General features: G+C 38.2%; 1 protein-coding gene across 3 annotated transcripts in view; it reads right to left on the bottom strand.

Annotated features, from left to right (window-relative positions):
- TRIO (trio Rho guanine nucleotide exchange factor) overlaps positions 1-24,931 on the bottom strand; it is a 247,541-nt gene that overhangs the window by 81,977 nt on the left and 140,633 nt on the right. For all 3 annotated transcript variants that reach the window (XM_021528950.2, XM_021528952.2, XM_021528953.2), the window contains exons 16-29: positions 24,186-24,305; positions 22,586-22,777; positions 21,971-22,120; positions 20,360-20,474; positions 15,160-15,275; positions 11,760-11,882; positions 8,854-9,048; positions 8,631-8,746; positions 8,023-8,089; positions 7,137-7,246; positions 6,000-6,069; positions 5,469-5,558; positions 3,585-3,677; positions 1,321-1,432 (exon numbers count right to left, since the gene is read on the bottom strand). In XM_021528950.2, coding sequence (XP_021384625.2) covers positions 1,321-1,432; positions 3,585-3,677; positions 5,469-5,558; positions 6,000-6,069; positions 7,137-7,246; positions 8,023-8,089; positions 8,631-8,746; positions 8,854-9,048; positions 11,760-11,882; positions 15,160-15,275; positions 20,360-20,474; positions 21,971-22,120; positions 22,586-22,777; positions 24,186-24,305 — 1,669 coding nt within the window. The remainder of the gene's footprint in view (positions 1-1,320; positions 1,433-3,584; positions 3,678-5,468; positions 5,559-5,999; positions 6,070-7,136; positions 7,247-8,022; positions 8,090-8,630; positions 8,747-8,853; positions 9,049-11,759; positions 11,883-15,159; positions 15,276-20,359; positions 20,475-21,970; positions 22,121-22,585; positions 22,778-24,185; positions 24,306-24,931) is intronic.

The raw sequence follows: 24,931 nt of genomic DNA, 5'->3' as shown, positions 1-24,931 counted from the left end.
ATGGTACCATATTCACCCAGTTTAATGCACAGCTTTAGAGTTGGAGGATAACAAAAGTTGTCTACCATACTCTCCTGAGTGGTATCAGAATGTATTTCAAATAGATAACTGCTTGCCAGTTCTCATGTTCTGAAAAGGGCAACAGTATGGAGAGGATCAGAGGCAAGTTCTGCCAGGATGTTCATTCAAAATCCTCTGGAGAGATAAAGAGGAAATGTGCTCACTCACTATATTTGTCCAACATGGGATGACTCAACAATGCACATATGATTTGTTGTAAAACCAATTAATGTAAAAGATTAGGATATTCTCCAGCCACATTCCCAGTGTTAAAAGATTATTGCCAAAGTTGGTCAGCCTTTATAATACTAAGATCACCTCCTGAACAGGCATTTGGAAGTGATCCTGTAAACTGACCAATATCCTTACTGTTTAAAAAGAAGGAACAGAGGTGATTTGGAGCATTTATATGATCATGGATCACATATCAAACCTAGGCAAAAAATTCCAGTATCTAGTACAATACTGGAAATTCCACAACAAGCTGCATGCTACTACCAGAAGGCAGAGGGGAAGAAAAGGCATATTGACTAGAAGCACTTAAAAGTATTTATTCGGCAACTGTACGGTAAGAGGGCCCTGCTTTTTTCTCAAAAAATTTAAACACCCAAGAAAAACATTTTTATTACTGAATGTATGATTGCACCATTATAAATTATTACATGCCAATTGCAAAACAGATTTTGGCATGAAGTTGTTCTAAGCACATAGATGCATTACATCCAGCCTCCACTGTCTGCCATGAACATGATTATGCTGGGTCAGGCTTGGGCTACGTTGGCTTATGCTGACATTTTACTGCCAGAAGATAGATTTCAACCAAAAGTCTGTTATGGAACAGGCAGAAAACAGATGTGAAGAAGACAAACTTCTTAGAGATAATGATTTGATACATAAATGAGCAAAATCACCAATAATACACTTATCAATCTCATACAAAGAAGCTAAGGTTGGAGAATGCAGCCAAAGCCAGTATATCTGGCCAGTCACCTATTGCATTTTGGGTGAGTAGTGGACTACTTCATTAGCCTACATGTTTTTCAAATCTGCAGTGGCACAACTATAGATCAAGGTGAAAGAACACTTCAAAAATTACTAAAACTCTACCAGCTGACTGTAACAATTTATTTTCCTAAATAGTCATCTCATATAGCCCTGCCAAAATGATATGGAAAATACAAACAGAAAAAGAAGAACATGTTCACAAAACAAAGTTAATCTGCAGCACACAATGAATTGGAAAGGCAGCTTGAATCCTACCTTCCAGCATGCTGAGGTGCATGGCATCATTGGCTCGCTTTGGCACACTAAGCATCACCTCCAGGCCATCCTTAATCTCACCTTTACCTTCTTCACAGCACGTGAGCAGCTCCTGCAAAAGACAAACAGACAAAACAACTCTCTATCATTTGTTTTTACATTGATATGACAGACAACCAAAGAGTAGTTCTAACAAACCAAAAATCATTTTTGACACATAAAATCTTCCTGAACTTCTTACTCTGCCAATGACATGACCATGTGCTTTGTTTCTATCATGATCAGTTCTTCAAGGAGCAGCCCAAGCTATCAGTTAACTACTTCTAATTTAAACAGGTTTATCTGCTTAATAAGAAAATCTTTAAAAGTTATGTTAAAGGTTAAAGCAATGTTAAAGACACAGTTATCAGATGCTGTGCTACATCAAGGCCCAGAACAATGCAGCTGCTAAGTCATAAAGATGGGGGAAAGCAGGGCAGCACAAAAGTACCCTTCCCAACTCCCATGTCAGTCATTGCTCCACTGCACCAATCACCTACTCTGTACAACTGCTGAAAAAGAGAATTTACACTGTTTTATTCTAAGTTATCCATGAATGACTATTCTGTGTTCACACAGTTAAAAGCAACCTACAGACAAAATCTTTTCAGTACAAACTAGCACTAAGTAATGGACAGAAGTTAGAGAATTTAACATACTGAAGTGTTGTAGCAGAATTTAGGGAATACAGTTCTCTGCCCATTCAATATCCCACAGATTTAATGTAACAGTGCCTGAGCTGATATTCTGATTTCCTGACAGCTTTCAAGCATTTGAATAGTATCAAGATAAAATGTAGGTTACATCACCAAAAGGGCATATTATGTTCCTGCTGTTATTCAAAAAGCCCACTTAATTCATTCCCTCAGGTTAAATTCCTTTTCCTCTTTTTAAAGGGAAAGCCATGTAATGATCATTACAGTATTTTTGTTCAATTGCCAATACCACCATCACAGCAAAACACTACATGATCCCACCTAAATTTTGCATGACAACTCCACAGAACAGTGAGATTAACTAAGTATCTCTCATAGGCACAGAAGAGGAGCAGCTTCAATACCATTTGGAAAATCAAGTGAATCTTTCAGAACTGTAAAATGTTTCATCTATCATTCAAGTTTCAGGCTCTTAGTCCTACCATACTATACATCTCTCTCCTATTACAAAATCCATTTTACTATGCAGCAAAGACACCTGGCTCTGCAAACACTGGTGAAATCAATCTATCCCACCACTTCCATAAAGCAGCAGGCTAAAGCATATTCATACTAAAAATAATTGTTTGAATTAATTCCTTAATTTCTGAAACATTATAACTTCAAAACAAGAAAAAAAGAAATACAAAATTTCTGGAAATTATAACTTGACCAAGTTGCAACTCCTTGCAAGTGGAAAACAGACACTAAACTTCAGTCAAAAATGACAGATTTATTTCCACCCAATGTGACCTGAAATAGCCTCTAGTGTTTTCCAGAAATTTCAAAAACAATCACACATGGCTGTTCTGAATAAAAAGGGGAGACACAGATTAGTTACAATGCTTTTGTAGGCTGCTACAACAGAACAAGCATTGCCACCTACCAGCAACCCAGCACAGTCCAAGAACACTGCTGCTCACTTGAGAAGACATCTGTCCACTGAGTGAAAGTTTTAACTACAAGGCTCCAAAAGTTGTGCTTATTTAGCAGCTATTATTTACTTGACATTTCCAGGCAACATTACAAATAAAAACTCTTTATGCAACAGCTCTATAGGTACAGTCACAATGTATAAATATTTATTGATACACAGAGATATTTAAATATCTTATAGATATTTTGTATTACAGTTTTACATATAAATAAATATACTATTATCTATTTTACAGTATTTAATACCATCAGCATAGCTAATGGCATGCCAAAATTTGATGTACAAACCACTACGAAAATTGTTTTATAGCCATATAGTCATGAATCACCTTTTTACGCTGGAAATGCAAATTATGTTTTCTAAGTAAACATCAGTAGACATGTATCTTTTTTTGGTTTACAGAAATCTGGACAAAAAGTTGCTTGTTTATGCCTTCTTTCATTTTTTCAGTTGAAATTTTGCAGCAGTATTTGTGGCTGCCCAGGATGCTGGAGTCTTGGAGAGCAGAGTAGAACAACCCTCCTGATTTCAGCAAGAGCTTTGCCTTCTTATGACCAGCAGAATCAGATTAAGAACCCTGAATTAATACCGACCTTTAAAAGAAGCTGGTATTTTGTTATCCTTTGGACAGGTTTGATAAGGTAAGAGGAGATAGAGTTGGCCAGTCCATGTCGTTGCTGTATCTCCTACATGGAAAAAGCAAAACTTTGAGGACTGTGAGCACCAACGTTCAGATATAAACTGTTTTGAGGGATATGAAATAATACACATTAACTACAAATCCTATTTTAGCAGAAAAAAGCCCAGGATAACCAGATATTCCAGGCACAATGAATCATTCTGCTGTGCATATCACTTGGTACAAACAGGAGATGATTACTTCCAAGAGTATCTGTGAAACATTTCAACAAACCTAAATACAAAGAGCAACAATGAAGGACAAGAATGTGTGGCAACACCTTCTAAAAAACATTAAGATCTGTACTTCTTTTGCTACTTGCAAGAGAGGAAAACTCACATTCCAGGGTTCCTGGAATGAGGGAAGAGGCAGGAGTACCGGGAAGGCTGAGGTGTAGGTTTCTCAGCATTCCCTGTTATTTCGGTGCCGACAGCCACAGACGGCCTCATCCCCCACCAGAGGGAGCACGGATTAAGAGTTTCTGAGGTTACCAAGTGCTTGAAAAGAAAACAGCCACTTACAAATACAAAAAAAGTATTACCTCCATGAAGCTAAAGGTGGAAAACGGAATTAACTGATAGCTAAATGGGATGATCACAGATTTCAGGCACTGACTGGGGCTGAACTCCACTGAAGGGGTCTGCCAGTTATCACAGCATCAGATCTATTTTAACCAAGCAATTTCAAACAGCAATGCCCCACAGCTATGTGGCCATCCAACCATGGTTACAGTATCAGAAATTCCCAAAATGGGATACACACAATATTTTCACATGGACCAGTGGTGTCATCAGTGGAAGCACTCAAGTTCTCTGTACACAGAATTAAGTCTTCACACTTCTAATATAGTTTAGGTAGATTAGGGGATGGAGAGCTCTGGATATAGTGGTGAAACAGATGATCAAAGGAAGTGGTGACAAGAATTTATTTCTAATAGTTTTACCAGAGCCCTGTGTTATCTTTTTAAATGGTATTTACTAAATTTTTCTTGGAATTTTTTTCAGTCATATCTACCTGATTTTCTGTAACTCATCTACTCTTCTTCAAACATTGAAAACTTAACAGAAGCTTCACAGAATTGCCTTAGAAACCTCATTTTTTCAGAGATTAGACTTTTGAGATCAACCCCAAGGGATTCGGGGATTTCCTCTACTTCCCTCTACTTGTACAAACAACTCTAAAAAAAAAAAATTGCGGTGTCATTACACAGCTAGTGGCTCAGCTGGGGGAAAAAAATTGAAAAAGAGAGCACTCTAATTGAATAATCTGTTAATACATGTCCAACCAAAACTCATTCACCATGGCCAAAATTTTTGTAGACCATGAAACCATGGGATGGAATAAAGAGGTTCAGTCCTTCTGAAAAACAGCAGTGAACTGAATTACTACTACATGCAATTACAGTTTAAAAGTGCTCCAAAAATTCAACAAACATTTCTATCTCTATTACATATAATGCAAACTAAGCACATCAAAATGTTAAAATTTGCAGGATGTGCTTGTGTGAGCTGAAGATTCATGTCTTGATTGTTGCTTCCAGAACCTGCTTCCAGTTCTGAACTGCTCTGATATTTGACAGCGACTTTTCACATCTGATTTGACAGCTCTGTATCACCAACTGAGCAATGGAAGTAACTATGTGAGATACAGGATTGATTTTCTTGAGCTGACAGCTTAATAAATTGCAACATTATTAACAGGAAACTTGTATTTTATTAACAAATTAGGCACTCAGCAGAATCACAAATATGAGTCAAATGGCCAAGGTGTGCTTTTAAGATGGACACGATGTACTCACATCAAAGTATGCTCCTGCATGTTCTAATATCAGCTGAGTGGAATCCGGCTTATTTTTACAGTAGGTAACATACATCTGGAATTTGTCTGCCTGCAGAACAAAATGCAAATTTACAAAAGTTTAAGAGAGCATCATTCCTGGCTCAAAGTTTTTACGCCATTATCAGAGAGCTTATCTTCCCTATCAAGAAACTGAGCTGTACAGAATTATATTTCCACTCAAACTGTCAGTGTAAAAATGTACATCAGGCAAGTAAGACTGAAAACAACAGCAGTGTATATAAAAATAGGTTATTCAAAGCTAAGACAAACCAAATCTGCACACAGGTTTAGGCAACTTGCATACACTTCAAGAGCAGCTAACGACTGGCATCTGACGGGAGTGCCCTAATTATTTTTTCTCAGTTAAAGAAACACGTTTTACTTAAATTTGCAGGAAGAGGTACTTTTACAAATCAAAAAGGGATCTGAGAGCAAGAATTCCCCCTCCTATTCTCCTTTCTACTTCTAAACACAAGTCTGACTTCATTACCCAAGTAACGAAGCAATGTCCAACATCTTCTGGTAACTGTTCATATTTTTCCAACTCCTTGAGAAATATACTGTGGTAGAAAAGAAACAAATAGTAGAAGGCATATGAAACATGTTCATTACAGCAACATGTTTGGATCTATTGTCTGTGGACACAGGCCATTAGAAAAACTTCTGTAATACCAAATGTATGAGCTAAGGAAACAAAGATAACAAACAGATAAAAATGTCTTATTAGTAAAAGTACTAATATAAAATATAATTCAATAAAAGTTCTGATGAGAAGATCAGAAATTGAACTAGTGGACATGCAGTTAATACATAAGCATACACAAATATTTAGTAATTGCTGTTGTTCTCTATCAGGAAGGTTTCCTACTGTTTTCAGTTTCAAGAAAAGCCTTCATCTCAATTTTTAAAAAACACAAATCTTGCTTTTTGGATACTCAACTTCTCAAGTTAACACAAAGCATACAAAGAACCATAAAAACAGGGTCAGGAATATGCTAGGTATATTTTGTTACTTCAAAGAATCATAACCCAATACAAATGTGTACACAACCAGGAATTAACAAAGAAGGAAGATTCGGAGCAAGACTTCTATGCAGAGATCCCCCTAGGAACCACTCCATTCAGAAGAAATGGAGTTTCTTTTATGCTCTGTACTGCAGTAAATGTAATGATGCTGGATGATCTCGACAGAAGTTAAGAAGAGCCAAGGAGAGCCGGGAGCCCTAGTCTATCCCACTAAGAGCTGCACTTGGATATCAGGAATGAGGGTTCTGAAACAATGACAGAGCCCTAATGTTTGTGCTATGTTTGTATTTTATTGAATTCAATGGTTTTCATCTCTTTAGAACAACCAATAAACTTACAACAAAATTTTGGTGTATCCAAAAAATCTCTTATATGCCAAAAGATGCCTGAAAAACATTTTCTGATTTCTAATGATGTATCTACCTCTCTGCAAAAAAAAGCAACAGCTGAAATAATTTAGCAATGCAAGTGGAAAATATTTCGAATTTTTTTTAAATGGGAAAGCATTTGTTATTGAAATACACAGTATTTTCACTAGGAAATCCCTCAGGTCATCATTTGGATTTAGTAGCAGTATGGAAATGGAAGATAAGTAACTCACTTATTGTGAAACTCATAAATTTCCTGCATGTTTCCAAAGATAATGTGCTCTTTGTTTACAATACCAGGTGGGATCTCCTCGACTCCACTTGTCATTTCCCATAGATATGTCTGCCCAGAAAAAAAAAGATATGTGAAAAGTGATGATAAACTCCCAACAGATGCAGCCAGGTATCTGTAAGTATGCATTCCTGTAGAGAAGCTAGGCAAAGATCACACAGCAGCATCATCTCCAATTGTGACAGTGCCTGTTGTGTCAAATATACCTTGTGATGTTGACAGTGAAATACAAGTTCTAAAACCGACAATTTAACATAGTCCCTGAGACTTCATAATTTAAAATGCATAGTGTTCTTGACAACCTCTAATGCTTCAGGATATTCCTTATCAAGGTCATGTCTGCAGTCTAGAAGTTTATGCTTTGTGCAACAGCTACCACTGAACATTAGTTCAGTGTTATGCTTCAGCATAACAATTACTGGGCACTTTTCCATGGAATCTCACTGAATTTCTATTCAAAAAGTCAGCTAGTAGCAGACCATGTGATACAGATAATAAGAGAATTAGCAGAAGTTCTCCCCTATTGCTAGCAAAGCAAATAAAGTAAACCCCTTCTTTTTCCCTCCTCTCTCTAAAACAAAATCCCCACACACAATTATGAATTGGGAAAGGAACAAATACTGAAACTTAGTACCAACAAAAGCAAAACATATAGGGTGAATTCTGAAATGGCTGTTATCAGATGTAATTCTAAGTTTCTCCATAACAGCAGTAAGATTACTTAAGTTGATCCTATGATTCCAAACCAATCATGCTCAGCTGTTAAAACCAGAAAACAACGGATTGAATCCTGCCTTCAAAGATTAGTGAAAAAAAAGGAAACTCACATCCATGCATTCCCGGAGGTCTCTTACGTAAGCTTTTTCTGTCTGAATTAGCTCAGCCATAATGAACCTTAGATGACAACAGAGAGAATAATCAAATCTCAGTCTGTTAGATCACTGTGAATGCATAATAACCAGAATACATCGTTCTCCTCATCAGGTTTTGCTATTCCACTGCAGCAAGAAAATCTGAGAAGTGAAATGTGAAGAGACACAACAGAGGAAGGAAACCTACGAGGTAACATCCCTGCATTACTAACCAGGACAAAAACAAATGGGGAAAGAGATAGCATTTTTTCTCTAACCCTTTTCACTGCTACAATAATTTAACATTTGTCTTGCTTCCACCCCATACACATTTCACATTATTTCTAAAAAGGAAAAAAACATTTTAAAAGAAGTCTAACAGTTTTGAAAGTTTAAGATTCTGTCATGCTAGAATTATCTGCAAGAACAAGCATGTGAATAAAGGGCATAAGAGATACTGAGTACTATCACTCTCTTTTTACTATTTATGCAATTTCTAAGCTGCCAGACAAGCCATGACAATTGTTTGATTCTCAGGATTGATTTATGCATTGTCAATGATTAAAAATAAATAAATGTATTACTCTTTCCTGCGAGCAGACTTTCGTTTCTCTTCGTTAAGTTCATGAGCAGCATCGCGTAGTTTCACCTCTGACCCAGGGACACTGGCTGGGATTATATCCAGCTGCAAGCTTTTGCTCTTTATTAAAGAAAGGAAGAATTAAGAAAGAAGACAGGAGAAAATGGTAGCTAAATCAAATGCAAGTAAAGCTTGTTTGTCTATCATCACACTCAAATTTCTCTTACCGATTTATTGGAATCTGAGGAAATACCCAGAGCTTTCTCTAAAGAGGTCCTGTATTTCTCCATGCGCAGGGAAAAGTCTCTGTACCTCTTATCCACTGCTGTGACACATTTTTTAATCTCTGTTGCATGAGCATGCCCTTTTTCACAAAAGCCATCAGCCAGCTGTATCAACAACTTCACCCTCTCTTTGGTTTGCTATGAAAACAGGAAAATATCGAACAGTTACAAGCTCTACCTGTCATGCAGAGGGTCATTTTGCTTAACTGCTACTAAGTGCAATTAGAGAAGACGCTACCTTCTTCCCCTCTCTTCCCAGAGCTCCTTTAAACAGATACCTTTTACGTATTAAAAATGTCACAAGATTAATGTAGGTTTCCTTGGGCTTCATTATTACATGACTAGAAGCAGATTGTTTATTTTTCTTTGAAAAATGTGCTTCATATCTAACCCAGAGATTAAATTATACTAGGCAAGCCTTTCAGCATAGGTACTCTTGCATTATATAAAGGCATTTTGATGCCAAAGAGGGTACTTTGTTCATTACCACTGAAGCACTGGTATTAGAGCTGGCCCACAGCCTCAAGAATCTACCTCCTCTAGACACCACAGAAATGCTGAAATTGAAGTAAGTCTTGTTATATGCTTCATTCTTTAATGGATTAAAACTAAATTCTTTAAATCTTTTCTGTATTATGCTTTGTTGGCACAGAACTGTTTGAGAGAAACTAAGAGAAACAAGTACTTACCCCCAAATTTGTAAGTGCTTTTCCCAAATGACAAGTTGCCTAAGATTATGCACTTTCTTTCATGTAAATCATAAATCATCACAATGGATGATTATACATCCACCTCTTTCTCTGTCACGAGTGAAGCGTACTATCAGCGCCCTTGCTAGCAGGGAGTTAAGCAAAATAGTCAAGAAAAACTTGACTCTTACATTATTGAAAAACTCAAGTCCGTCCTCTCTTAATTCTTTTTGTTCCCTAATGGTCCCTTATCCAAGCATTTCTTTTCAGTATGGAATTAGCAAGGGCTAACATATCCTCCCCAATAGGTAGCAAAATGCCAAGGGAGTGACACAAACAACATCCCTTCAAAAGAGGCACCAATGTCATCTGCAGGCTGACAGAGGAAATAAGGAAGAGTAGTGGTGCTGTGCATACTGGAAGGGATCCAGGAAATCTGAAGCAAAGATCAAACAGAAGAAAATCCAGGTTTGAACATCAAAAGTGATCTCTGTTCTTTCTGGATTTTCTTTTCTCCCTTTCCACATATCCCTTAACCATCTCCCAAGTCTCTTCTTCATACAAATGAACACTTGCTTACTTTCCTGGGCTCAGTTATTTCTCTGTGAAGGTTGGAGAGCCAGAGGGAGAAAGAGGTGACAGTCTGAACAGGAGGCAAAACAAAACAGGGACCAACAACGCTACAAACTCAGGTAGTTCAATCATGCAATAGTTGTCTGTCTTTCACATGTGAAAACTGGAAAGCCTCAGGAATGACATCTGCATCTCTGTAAAAGCCTCCAGAGATACAGAATAACATTTTGCTGCCTGACTCAAAAAGGTTTACAGCAGAAGCACAGAATACTTTAATAAAATTAGTTACCTAACAAATAAAGCTTTAATTTTTCTAATCTCTTCTAATTAATAATCAGAATAATAATACAGCTTGTTGTATTTTATATATCCTAAATGAACATTCAGTAATCCACAATCATGAAGATATGAAAGTGGAAATCAAAGGTCATGAAACATTTGTAGGTATTGAAAACATTTTTAAGCTACCTCACTATGATTGTGCCATGAGAAATCAACTGCACATAGGGCCAGTAACAATGAATATCAGCTCGTTATTTTCTGCTTTATTCTATTCTCAGCAGAAATACAGACAGAAAGCAACTGCAAGTGAACAGATCTTGATGGATACATCCTTGGGGGATTTTTTGATGGGCAAGGGGAATTCAGTTGTTTTATTTTGTTTCAAATCTTACATAATTCAATTTGTACTCAACTTGTTTATCTACAACCTGGATAAGGAACAGAATACACCCTCAGCAAGATTGTTGATGATATGAAACTGGGGGGATCAGCTGCGCTGCCTCAGTGGGACCTTGACAGGCTGGGGAGTTGGGCAGAGGAATCTAATGAAGTTCAACAAGGGCTAAGGCAGGGTCCTGCGACCTGGAGGAAATAACCCCAGTAACAGCACAGGTTGTTGGCTGATCTACTAGGTAGTAGCTCTGTGGAGAAGGAGCTGGGAGCCTTGGTGGATGAGCATGAGCCTGCAGTGCCCTCGTGGCCAGAAGGGCCAACAGTATCCTGTGATACATCAGGAAAAGTGTGGCCATAGGCTGAGGGAGGTGATCCTGACACTCTACTTGACCCTAATGAGGCCACATCTGGAGTACTGTATTCACTTCTGGTTTCCACAGTGCAGGAAAGACAAGAAGCTAATGGAGAGGGTCCAGCAGAGCAATACAAAGATGGTTTGGGGTCTGGAGCACCTCTCTAACAAGGAGAGACTGAGGGAGCTGGGCCAGTTTAGTCTGGAGAAGAGTGAGAGGGAATCTCACCAAAATATAAAATATCACACTCTCAGAAGGATGGTGCCAGACTCTTCAGTGATGCCTAGTGACAGAACAAGGACTAATGGCCATGAACATAAGAACTTCCATCTCAACATGAGGAAGAACTTCTTTGCACTGAGGGTGGCAGGGCACTGAACAGGCTGCCCAGGGATGTCATGGAGTCTCCCTCTATGGAAACATTCAAAACCCACCTGAATACATTCCTGTGTAACCTGCTCTTGGGGACCCTGCCATGTCTGGGCAATTGGACTAACTGATCTCCAGAGGTTCCTTCTAACTCTAAGTATTTTGTGATAATTTTTAAAGTGCATTTTACCTTTGCTGTGATCTGAAACTCTTCATGTTCTTTTAACAGCTCTTGAGTGTGCTGGATACTGGAACCAGTGGAAGTATGTGTGGATAAATAAAACTCTCCATTGTCATGAATCCATTCCAGAGCCTAAATAAAGCATCAGTGAAGAAAAGTAAGAGAAAAGACAATATATTTTTGCCAACAGAAACCATCTGTAATCAGTATTACACACATTTGGCCACAGAATTTTACTCTTTGTCACTTGTGGCAATCATCTAATACCTCTACAATACCACATAGTTCATAACTCTGAAATAATTAATATAGACTATGAAACAATGTTTAGAAAATTGAAAATTATGTATGAATCCAAACACTTCAGAGAAGTCCACTACTGCAGGACTACAGCAGTCCACTATTGAAAGGTCCTAACTAACTGTGTTCACAGTTTTGATAGTATACTCCCCAGCTGAGGAAAAAGAAAAAAAATCACTTTTTTGGTGCCGCATGGAACAGCTATACTCAGAAATATACATGTTCCAACTTGTAAAAATGTACATAAGACCGCTAAGTGTGTAGGCTAAACTTTCCAAGCACATAAGATTTAACTATCACTTCACTCTTCTGCTGACATGTATTCCAGCCTCGCAAAGTGTGGTCTGTGCTCCTAGAAATAAAACCTGCAGCAGAGAAGGAACAATGAGATGTCTCAGTAAAAACAATTTATGTATGTATAAGCAGAAAAAAAACAGAACAAAGAACTGCAAACTAAGATTGCTTCCCTTCCACATCCTGACACTTTATTTGCTCACTATTATGAAAAATGCTGATCTTTGTAATTATCTATGCTTGACCCACATATCTATTCTTTACCTGCTGCCCTTTTAAGCATAACTCAGTGGTTGTGAGGAATGTCTGGCTCCCAGAAAAAGCAAGAGTTGCCTCCAACTGCTGCACAACAGTGAAAATCTAACTGACAACTGCTCTGCAGCTCTCAATACAGGCTTCCTATGGCAGCAGGCAGAGGGACAGGAGCTTAGAAACTTCTCGTTTCTGAAAAAGCCAATAGCGGATGCTCAAAGAGTTCTACACAGCTTGCTTAGAACCACCTTATTACGAAATGTGTAGCTTCTCTATCTTCAGTAAATACACAGAACATTAGACAAAAATTTAATACTCCAAGAGAAAAAGTAGTAGATTGCTGGTTGGTGCTCACTCTTCCTATGAAAGGATAAATTGGAATTATGAGCATTATCTATCCACGCTAGCAAGAACAGGAAAAAATTTATCTTGGTGGACAGTAGATATGTATGTTTCACACATATAACCTTACACTGAATCAGAAAAGGCACTGTCTGTATTATAATTTCACCAATGATTTAAGTGCATCAAAGCTATCATGAAGCAACGTTGATTCTCCTACTTCCATTTCAAATGTTTTTCCTTCTTGGTGCAAAACTTGAAATGAGCAAAAAGCCTTCAAAATCCAACACCGAATGTGAATGCCAGGATGCCATTTTCCTAGTCACATACTATTGCAGGTGAAAGCCTGATGAGAAGGGCCTATACTTTTAAAAGTTGCTGATGGAACAACTGTTGGACATCTGTAAAAAAAGCAACATTTCAACCAACAACCTCTATGACACATGTTGTCATTCTAATGTCAATCTTTGCAAGAGAAGACTGATATGGACAAGCACAGCATGCTACCACTGATATTACCAGCAACATTTAATACTTCTCTGCTTTTTTTTAGTGGGTTTATTACATAACACTGGAATGAATGATAAACAAAAAATTGCCCCATCCCAAATCACAGAATGGTTTGGATTGGAAGAGACCTTAACGATCATGTATTTCCAATCCCCCTGCCATGAGAATGAAATGTTATCTTTTCATAACTTGCTGGCAGCTCTCTAGAGGCACACTCTCTAGAGTATGACATAAAATTCAATTTGATCTTAATTCCTACAGTTTAGATCAATTTTCATTTCACCTGAAAGATCACTACAAGAATTGGAGAAATCAGCTTAGGGATCAGGTAAGCCCTTAATTCTAAAAGGATTTGAGAATCCACCACTGTTCTTGCAAACTGGTATGATATGTTTTCCATCACAAGGGCATCAAGTTCTGAAAGCACAAAGAACAGGTTCTTCCAAATACCAGAAAGCATCTAAATGAAGAGAGCAACACTTCAGTTTTGTTTTTTTTTTTGGCTAATCATTGTGGAGTCCCATATATAGTTTGGTTTGCTTTGCTTTTTGATGACTGAACTGGTGATTGCTGAAAAACGGGATTTACAATGAAAATGCTGACAGATCTTTATCTCCAGTGTTTGACTGTCAGTTAGTAATCTCTATACAAAAACAAGTAGATCATGTGCAAGTCAGAGGTTTAAATTTAAAGTTATTCAAAAGAAGGGCTGGGAGGTGAGGGCAGGGGGGCAGGGAAGAGAGGGTGGTGTTGTTTTAAAGAAGTATCACACTTCAAATTCACTCCAAGTTACATCTTGCATTAATTTCTTTGTGAAAGCATGAAAGGCAGACTTGAGAATTCTTTCAAAAGAGCAAACCAGACCAATAGTATTTAAATGTTCGTCTAAATTAGCTGTCAGAAAGAAATAAGATTATGTTTTTGAGCCCTCTAAATAGGATCTGACTATATTTACACCATGGGCATTGTGTCATTTTCCGCAGAACAGGAACTGATAGCTTCCCTTCTTTGTCTTATAACCAGTTAAAAAAAAAAAACAAAACAAAACTATAAAACTATCACAGATCAATCTGCTTACCACTTCTGCCTTGAACACCCTACTTATTTTTAAGGCATGTGTTTTGATTAGTGAAGGAGATTTTTTTTGTGTGTGTGTGGTAGTTACTTAATAGTTCTTTTCAGACTGATCAACTCAACAAAATACCAAGAGGTGGATCTATCATGCAGGAAACCATGAAACCAAATACAAAGAATTGAAAAACCGAAGTAATTCAGTTATTATTGTTTAATGAGTTATCCAACTTGTCAGATTTCTAGAACTGCCAATCAACTTAATTAGATATTTTTCCTTCAACATCTGAGAAAAATGCTGCTGCCTGTAATTTCCCCAGACAAATTAGGTGTGTGTAAAAGTTAACAAGCATAACAATTTGTCAAACACAAGCTTGCCGAAATTAGATATGCCAGTACCAGAGAAAGCTGGCAGAAGCAAAACATCACTTTTGAGTTACAACAGTTACAGACACACTGCCTCACCAAATTTAGTTATTCTGTATTAAAGAGAAGGCAAATAATTAAATTTGCTACTTCCATCCTTCAGATGTTTTAACAATTTGAAATATTGAAGTCAATGACTAATTTGTTATTGTGAGAAGACAGTGTATGTGAATCCCTGACCACACCAAAGAAGATTTTCATATGAAACCCTCACCTGTTTGGCACTTCTTTCAAACACCACATACTGTTGGCATTGATCAAGACGTCTTTTACGCATGGTCCAATAATGCAGCACACGGTTCTCCCTCTGGAAGAGTTCATTCAAGATATCTGAAGGAATTAAAACAGAGCTTATGACAACAAAATGTAAAATATCACACTAAAATCAGGGGAATAAATTACTTTACATTGTAGAATTTACTATACACTTGCTCTTTCTGTTCGTCTTTGCTTTGCTTTTTTTCCTGATATTAATGAAACACAGAGTGCACCTTCTTCATAATTTACAGAACTACAGATTAAAGAAACTAGAGATGCAATTAAACTTACTATTGACATGTTTTTTTCCTCTCAAGTATTTTTCACAAGGGGACTGCCACTGCTTATAGCAGGATTGCAAATGTAGGCTTATGAAGATGGCACTTGATGGGGTTTCCTCAGAAAGAATAAGCATGCAAAAGTAATCACAACATACTTTACATATTATACTGAAGTTAAAAAAGGGAAACTTTAATATTAAAATACCATAAAGTATTTTAATGATTTAATACAGATGAACAAATGTATAACCTGAGGTCACCACAAGGTCAAATGCAGCACAAGTAAGCTGACTTGTTAAATATGAATAAGATAAGATGACTTGTTAAATATTAATGTTCACTGAACCTTGACAGAATTTCTAGGTAATCAAAGAATTAACTCCACAGTTTATTATTCCTGAGTATCAGAAAACTCACATCCAAATCCCACACATCCAACGTTTTAAATTCTTCCTAGCAAAGACATCGTGCTTACAATATGCAGAAGACCTTACCTGAATTCTGCTTCTTTAATGCTTATGGTTTTTCCACCAAAAAAAGAAATTCTAGCAGTTTCTTGTGAAACTCACCTTACCCACTGCTGCTTCCAGAGCAGCAGCCCTACTTGACTTTGTAGCTTCTGCAAAGCTGGAGGGCAAGCTGAGCACAGGGGAACGTGGATACTAAATATCTCCACCAAGTGATTCTTTTGCAATTGCACAGAGCCAAAAGAGAGGTCCAGCAGAAGAGACCACAAAAGAGTCTTATTCTTTACACTAACACTACTGGGTTTTCTACTTATACCCAGAGCTGGCTATTTTCCATTTTCCATAATTACGAGTGGAAGCTATCAGGTGCTAGATGTCTTAAGGTCTCTGTATTCTGCTCTCCCACTGTGCAGGTCCACCATGCTTTACATCCCAAAAGCTAACAACTCCAATCAACAGTTTGACAGAGAAGCTCAAATCACAGGAAGCCTGAGGGGAACATCTTCGTCTACCTCATCAGAGATCTGGGACCAAACACAACCACTTGTCACAGCCTCTCTGAAGATTATGAAACCTGTCTGAATCACTGCCAACATCCTCCTGCTTACAAGCACTATATTCCCACTTGCCACAGAGTGCTGAGATCACCCAGAATTTGCTTTTGGTTGGAATGTGGTCACTGTGGCCAAGGTTTTATTTTTTGCTGGTCAGGCTCCCCTCAAATATGGAAAGCTATGAGCTGATATGCTGTGAGTCTCCCCTGCTTTCTCAGTTTAATTTCTGCCTTATATCACCTCCAAAACACTAGCTCAAAGTATATGCCAAATTTCAGGAGACAGGGATGTGGAGTGGGTGGGACACAATTATCATTATACAATGCAACACACCCAACTGGACACACCATATAAAGAGAGACATCTTGATAGTGAAGTAAGCAAAGTAGTTCTGACAAAGAGCAAGCGAGGTGAATTTCGCAAATTGGAACAGCATTTGTTCTGTCAGGACATGATACAGACGACAAGGCAGTGAGAGATATTTGGCTAGGCACTGTTAGTGTTAATGCCATTAATTTCTTGGACTGACAAAGAGGAGAAAAAATATTCTATAAACTACTCTAAGGAAGTTATACAACATCAATATCTAATAATAGGTTTGGAAAAGCATCTCTGTATCTCAAGCCACCTGAACTACAGTCCCTGTTGTCATTTACTTCGATGCCAACATTTGTTAGGATTGTTCCTTAATTTTTCAACTTCTCCAGGTTCAAAGAGTTCTCACCTGTCTCCATGCATCCTTCTAGCAACCTATCTAAAAATATAAGCACCATTAGACAAGTTCCTGAGCCGTGCTCAGTCACAACCTGTACAGAAAAGACAGGTAACACAGATGCACACAGACTTAGCAGCTGAAACAAAGATGAAGGTGCTCTCATTTCTGAGTTTACAGAAATTGTCACCAACTCAATCCACCTGTCATAGCATAGTTTTAGGCCACAGCTCCTTCCTAAGTGAGACAATGATTAAGTATCTTTAACTGCATATCACAGAAATTATTTACACTGGTATTTACACAGGAACATAAGGACACCTCTCAGAGTTCAGTACCACTGTAATTCCTGTTCCCCATGAAACATATGCTTAGCTAAACTTTGCCCAGATTAAGACATCACTTTTCCAGATAACTTAACCTTCATCTGGGAATAAGGATCAAGTATGCCACAGAAAGAGGTTTTTGAAAAATGTTCAGCAGTTCTGCAGGAACTCAAGTTTTTAAGGCATTAATGCATAAAGTATATATTGATTGTAGTCTGCCAGTCTCAAGCATACATCTGAGTTGTAATGCTCTATTAGACCATTACATCTGAATTTTAATGTTCTATTAGAACATATGTAACTTTTCTTTCACTAAAATAAACACTCAATTTTTTTCTCAATTTATAAAAGAAGTGAAAGATCTTTTTTTTCTTGACGTGAATATTTGAACAGGAAGAACAGAGTAAACTTTTTTTATCATTTGGTCAGCTACCACCATACCATTGAGACCCAACAGGAAGGAGACCCCACTAGTTTTATCTTAACTCATGTTTAATTTTCAGAAGCATATATTACATGGTTTATGGAGAGAAAAACCTTATTTTTTCCTACTTGGGGATTTTTGCTGGCTTTTTGTTGCTTTCTAAACATGTATCACTCATCCAGAATTTTAAATGTGTGTAAAACATGAATAACACTATGGTTCTGATATGCAATTATTACTCTTAAGGACATTAGTAGAGATCTTTCTATTCTTTCCTCATATAAGCATATTTACCTTTCTCAGAATGACTGTTCCCATAGAGATTTCAAAATGGAATTTTGAAATAATTTCTCTACTATTTAGTATGTGTGGTAGCTAAAACTTCCCTGCTTTCTTCTTCTCTCTTTGTCTCTTACTGAAAGAAGAACTAAGTGACAAATACCAGCTGTTGTGGTGTGTTTTCCTTTGATTTGATATTTGTTCAGTGTCTGTTCACGCACCCCCCCCCCCCATCTCCTCCCTTCCCCAATTGTCAATCTCCCCAAGCTCTTCCCTAACCCCCTCCTCTCCAAGTTGTCAATCCTTCCTTTCCCTGCCCCTTTCCCCAGAACATTCCCTGTCACTCCTCCTAGCCTCCTGCCTTGCTTCCAGAGCATTCCCTGTCTATTCAGTGAGGCACAACATCCTGTTGGTTACTTTGTGTTACTCCCCTCCCCTGTTTCCCCTGATAGGTTTGTGCTATGTTAGTCCCACCCGAAACTCCTCCTCTGCTCTACCCTCATTGGTTGCTGTTCCTAAACCCCTCCTCTTGAGTTCCCATATAAAACCTTTGTTCGCCCTCCCTGGAGGGTTTTGGGGTTCGATGAAGAAAACTATCCTGTTCGCCCCAAGTCCCGTGTCGCCTCCGTCTGTCCCTGCGCCGACAACTGGGACAGCAGAGCTTCGCAGGGGGAGAGGCTGCCCATTCTCTTCCCTCTCGCCACCCAGCACGCCACCGCTTGGGGTATCGCGGCAAGACGAGCTTCCCGAGTTACAACAACCAGCTTCAGTTATTGATACTGCTGGCAGTTGTGCTAAGATTTTTTGGGTTTTTGGGGGCTTTTTTGGGGCTTTTTTTTGTTTGTTTGATGGTTTTTTGGGGTTTTTTGTGTGTTTGTTTGTTTTTGTACAGTTCTATAAATGTTGGGGACAGAGGAAAAACAACAAGCTGTTCCCTTTGTATTAAAATGAAGTGGTGAAGATGTCCTTTTCAAATAGACTCATCAAGTAAATTAGAGCGGAAGTGACCTCTGCAGGCCATCTGTTTCAATCTCCTCTTCAAAGCAGCACTAACTGCAAAGTTTTCCAGGGGCTTGTTTGACTAAATTTTAAAAATTCTACTACCTCTCTGGGCTACCTGCTCTAATCCATCTTGCTGTAACACTTTCTCTCATTTGGAATTTTCTTTGCTGCAGCTTCTTCTCCAGACTTACTGCTGTGATCCTCTTGCGTCTGGCTACATCATATGCATAACTCCCCTTTGGGTAGGTGCAAACAGCATTTAATTAGAAATAAGACTTCTCTGGTTTTGAGACTTGTAGCATGGCCAGAGTGCTCAGTCACAGCTTCAAAATGCAGAGAGCAGAGTATGACTGGCAATTAAATTATTAAAATGCAATATTTAATTCTGAATCTCTCTGATCTCTGTTCTGCTACCACACCCAGCAGTTATGCATACCATATTAATTTTTGCACTTTTGTCCCTCAAAGCCCTACAGGTCTCTATCCATTCCCTAGAGTGCTTATTACCCCTTAAAGCTGTACTACATATTATTCATCTTAGCAAAAGCCAAGCCCCATGTAGTAGCTCTTTCCAGCGGCACCTCAGCTACAATCTGTCTACACATCCAGTTTAAATATGATATAAGTTACCCCATACTTCATGAAGTTCCTCAACACTGATTCAAACTATCTGAAGAGCTCAAGGGCATTGTACAAGCAATAATCTCATACCACTCTGGCACTCTCAGGGAACTTGCAGAATATCTGACACCAACACATTCAATATGCTTACACTGATCAGCTCCCATTTGGCTTCAGACCAAACATTATCACGTCGAAGTTTACCACCCCATTGTCTCAATAAAAGCAGCACATTTGGGTCTCAAATCGAAAGAAGATTAGGTGTAAGTAGCAGATAAAAGAATTCCAAAAAGCTTCATTTGAGTATAAGAGACTTTGAAGACTGTCAGCGCCTTTAAAGTGTGCAAGTAATTTGTTTCCTGTTAAGCCTGACAGAACTCTTTCCACTTGGCCAGGCTTCACTACTCCATCACTTCTCAACAAATATCACATACCACAGCACATGATGATCACATTCTTGTGAGAAGAAAGAGAATAAGCAGCCCCTTACTTTTCACTTGTTGTTCAGGTGCTTTGATGTGCGTCACCATCCCTGGCATGTTGACACTGTTCCTGTGCAGGTATTTCAAGAAGACATCAGCATTCCTCCGAGCCAGTGTGCAGGCCTAGAGAGTCAGAGGTACAACCTTATTTGAAGATGCACAAATACACACACAGAAGAGATTAGAGATCTTCCTAACTCCATTTTTGTACATTTGTCACTCTCCTCAGTTTTGGAAAGCACTGCATGTTAAATCTTTTCTACAAGTTAGCCAAGCCAAACCAACTATTAAAATAGATATTCTGCTGAATAGCACACCTTACCTGGCAGAGACAAAAAAAAGCAGATAAACAAATGCAAATAAAATAAATAAGTAAATAAAATGCTATTCATATTTTCTGAAAAACCTGAAAAGCAATGACCTGCTCTAGGGCTTTCAGATGACTCAGAGCTCACAGAGAAGTTTGTTTAGTGTATGTGCCATGTGCCACCTGAAGTTGCTTACTGTATAAACAGTGCACATGGTTATGTACCCACCTGCATATTCTGCAACATCTGTTAGTACTTTAAACAAAAGGTGAATGCTCTGCTGAAGTGAAATCAGAGGTGCTGAAATAGTAGTACCTGATCTTAAAATACTAAGGCAAGCCCTTGAGAGCTTTCAGTCCTTCCCACTATATTGAAAGCACTCAACTCAGCTGTCATCTTCATCTCAACAGATATCAAATGCTACATATGGGCTGTGTGTCTCATTTTTAACATGCAAATTATGAAATGCTACTTTAAAAGGTTAGATGAAGGTAGAATGGTTAGATAGAGTAACAAAGACACTAAGTAATTTCTCATGCCATTTTTAAAACAAAGATTAGTAATTTATGCCAGCTGCAGAAGGACTTATTAGGCTGAATACTTTGAGTTCTGTTAATATGTTTTTGAGTGTTGTAATCTGCATAATGAGAACAAGAAGGCTTCTAATAAAAAAAGTTTTATTCCCTTACTAGTCTTTCATGATGATGCTGGAAAATGCCTTTGATAACAGAGTTAGTTACATTGCTTTGCAAGCACATGCCACACATTTAATTCAGTATTATCAATAACCTTCTTCACTAGGACATTAGTTGGAACAAAAATCTTTCATTTATCTGAAGACTATTACACAAAACCCAGCTACTCCCAGATGCCTGTCTAGCAATTTCCTCCTTACATATTCCTCTGTCTTCCCAGTACATCTGAGAGCTGCTCTGATGCACAGGCAGCAACGGCAGTGTGAGACTTTCACTTCTCTTCCAAAGCAGCAGCCTTTAAGCTTTCTTTAGAGTGACAGTTGCTCAAAGCAGTGACTTCCAATTCCTGTTCAGTCACACTGGGAGAACTGACATCTACTGAAATTCAACGGGAAATGTATTTATAAAACTGGCTACAATTTTATGCACTTGGCAGTATTCTCTTAATCACTGTCAGAAGCAGTTAACACGCCATTTCCCACATCTTTGCAGTTGGGGACATACCTGTAGTTTGGAATAGGCACTGTTGCTTTCCACAGCCACGGCAGCACTGTAAGAACTGTTTGCCTGCATGCTTCCCAAGACACAGGAGACTGCAAAAAATCCCCAACCTTACCTTTAGAAACGCTTCTTTCTGTTCCAGGTGTTTGCTTATCATGGGAGTAACGTGATCTGTTTCAGAGTTGGGGCCCAGTTTGTCTGCTCCCCCACACCAATCTTCTTCTCGCTTATATTCTTGCTCCAGGCTTTCCAGCACGCTGCACACCTTTCAGAAAAAATGAGGCCAATTAAGCAAGGCAAAAAATTCAAAATTCAGGCCTCAAAAAAAGAAAACCCATCTACCCCTTGTATATACACCCTAGCTTCTGACACATTTTGACAGGGACTTAAGGCAACAAAGTGTGGCTGTAGGTTTGCAAGCACTGGCCTGCTTATATGGAATTTCTCAGAGGCTGTCCCTAAAATTGTTCATCTTTCTCTGCCTCTGTGACTGCATAGGTCTGGATGGGCTCAAGTTATGACTGCAGAGAAGGCAACCTTTCTAACCTCCCCACCAAACTTTCCTGTGAACAAGTAGATTAAGCTGATTTTTCTCTGACTCCCACACAAAAACCAGAACTAACCATCAAATGATTAAACATAACCAAACCTCATCAACCACTTTTTCAAGTAATGCTGTTTTATGCCACTCTGAGGAATTAACCAAGGCAGACCTTCTGCATTTCTGTACCTGTTCAGAAGTTTTATAGAAGGCAACAGAGGCATTCACAAGCTTGAGACGGTCCTCCATCTTCAGCATCAGCTGTTGCCAGTGTGAGGCGACCTTCTCTGCACACTCCCGGATCATATCCATATCGTAGTGATTGGCCTGCAGCATTGCCTCTGCCTTCTGCTGAACCTGCAGGGCACTTTGATGTGTTTTCTGACAAGAGGTGAAAAGTCAGGAGTTCAGTGGAGCACTACAGTTCATTTACTTGGAGACCTCAAAGGCTCACATTTCCACTGTGTCAATGACACTTCCATATGTGCACTAACACCCATCAACACAACTAAAAATGACTGTCTGGTACTAATTACTGTGTGACTTCTCTATGCAAATGCAAAGGAAATAAATCCTGTAGGGATTTATCATCAAATCCACACTAAATAGCAGTTAACAAATAGTAACTGTCTAGCATTAAGCTACATGTGATGCATCTATGCTGCATTACATGTTGTAATCATGAATTTCAGTTTCATTTTCTTTTCTTTCACAGTGAGAAAAAAGATGACAAAAATGTATCTTATTCTGGCAATCTTTACAGCTTTAAATTTAGTATTTTACACATCAATAGTGATGATCAATAGTTCAAAGAAAGATGCAGGCATGCAGACCAATAAAAAAGACAACTATCTATTGACTATAAGCAAATTTTTTAAACTGTATTTCTCCATGCAGAAAAATACTTACCTAAAGCCAAGTAATATAAATGCCTTAAATACTACTAAGTATTATTATATCTTAGTAAAGAATGGCATAGGAAACACAGATTTTTAAGCCTCCTCATAATTTATTCTTAAACTGACAAACACCATGAGTTCTTGTGATTTTTGTACTTGAGTTACCAAAGGTCTCAAACTGAGGATGCATATAGTGAAAATTCTAATTAAAAGAAAAAAAAAATCAAGAGTGTGGAAGCATAAAACTCTACCAAACCGGAAAAGAACATTAAAGAGTTAGTGCAAGAAGAGTACTTCTGCAAATAGTCTACCCAAATAACGTTCATATTGTTAATATTATCACTAAGTTACTCAGTAGTACATGCAAATAAAAAATACTGCACTTCAATCAATCTTAAGAATGCTGCCTATTTTTTGCAGCAATATGACCAATCTGATAAGTTTAGTTTGAAGCCATGGCAAGGGGACACACCACCACTTAGAAGCTTCACTAAAACCTACTCTTAAAAAAAAAATGGAAACATTAAAGGATGACCTCAGAATACACAAAATGGCTGCTTCCTGGTCCATTTATTCTTAATTTTTTTACATTTAGAATTACAGGTTATGTTCTAGAAAAGGAATAAAAAATGAAAACACTTGTTTCAGCAAAATTGCTGTGAACAGGTACCACTTCATAAAGATGCAAAAAGGCACTGAGAAGATATTCACCTGGAACAGCATCTTCAAAATAAATAAGAACAAAAACCACCTTCTCAACTAAGTGTTTTCATCTTTGCTGTGAGTTCAACAGCTTTCCCTAAACTGAAAATACTGTAGCACAAATGCAAGAGTGCTATTTACAGAGAACTGTAAATACAAGGCCATGGTCACTAAAATGGTGCTTTTACCTCTATTGCATGTTGAAACTGCTCATGCTCCCTCTGTAACTGTTCTGCCTCCTGCAAAGAGCTAGCAGTGATGAGCCCAGCATTTAACATTGACTCTCCATTTCGAATCCAGCCCAAAACCTGCAACAAAAGAGAAGACCATGAAATACACAATTCCACTGCCAACCAGCAAAAAAGCACTACTGTAGGGGCGAAACCACTTAGGGTCACATCAGCACTGCAATTGATAACTAATTTGTTAATTACATGCTACAGTCAATTTTATATTGAGTAAGCACAGTGAATGACATTTGGTACAATTTCACTGAGCTAACAGCTCACAGGTTGCAGTCTACTACTACATGCTTGTGGCTTCAGTTCATACTCTAAAATAGGTTGTATTTCTGAATACTGTTTCTGTCACCTGAAAAACTGGAACAAGTTACAAGTAATAGTTGTCTAAAAGCCACCATCAGTAATGCAAATTGAGGATATATAGCTTAGTAAAAAGTATGCACATAATTTTAAACAGTAATGTTGAGAAAAATGTAATCATTGAGTGTCCTTCTAGATTTTAATTTTTCAGAATGTGCCTTCTTGGGCATGACCAATAAAACTGGAATAATCCATGGCTGGGCAGAAGCCTCAGGAGGCCACCTTATACATTCCTTATCAACTGCAGGAACATAGAACTTCTTAGACCCCTCCCAAAGAAAGAAGGAAAAAAGAACATTTTCTCCCTCTTTGCATCAGCTTTTTTTCCCCCC

Source organism: Lonchura striata, chromosome 1 (genome assembly GCF_046129695.1).
Source record: "Lonchura striata isolate bLonStr1 chromosome 1, bLonStr1.mat, whole genome shotgun sequence".
In the NCBI taxonomy this organism is placed as follows: domain Eukaryota; kingdom Metazoa; phylum Chordata; class Aves; order Passeriformes; family Estrildidae; genus Lonchura; species Lonchura striata.
The sequence above is the reverse complement of the archived record's forward strand: the minus strand, read 5'-3'. Positions and strand labels throughout refer to the sequence as shown.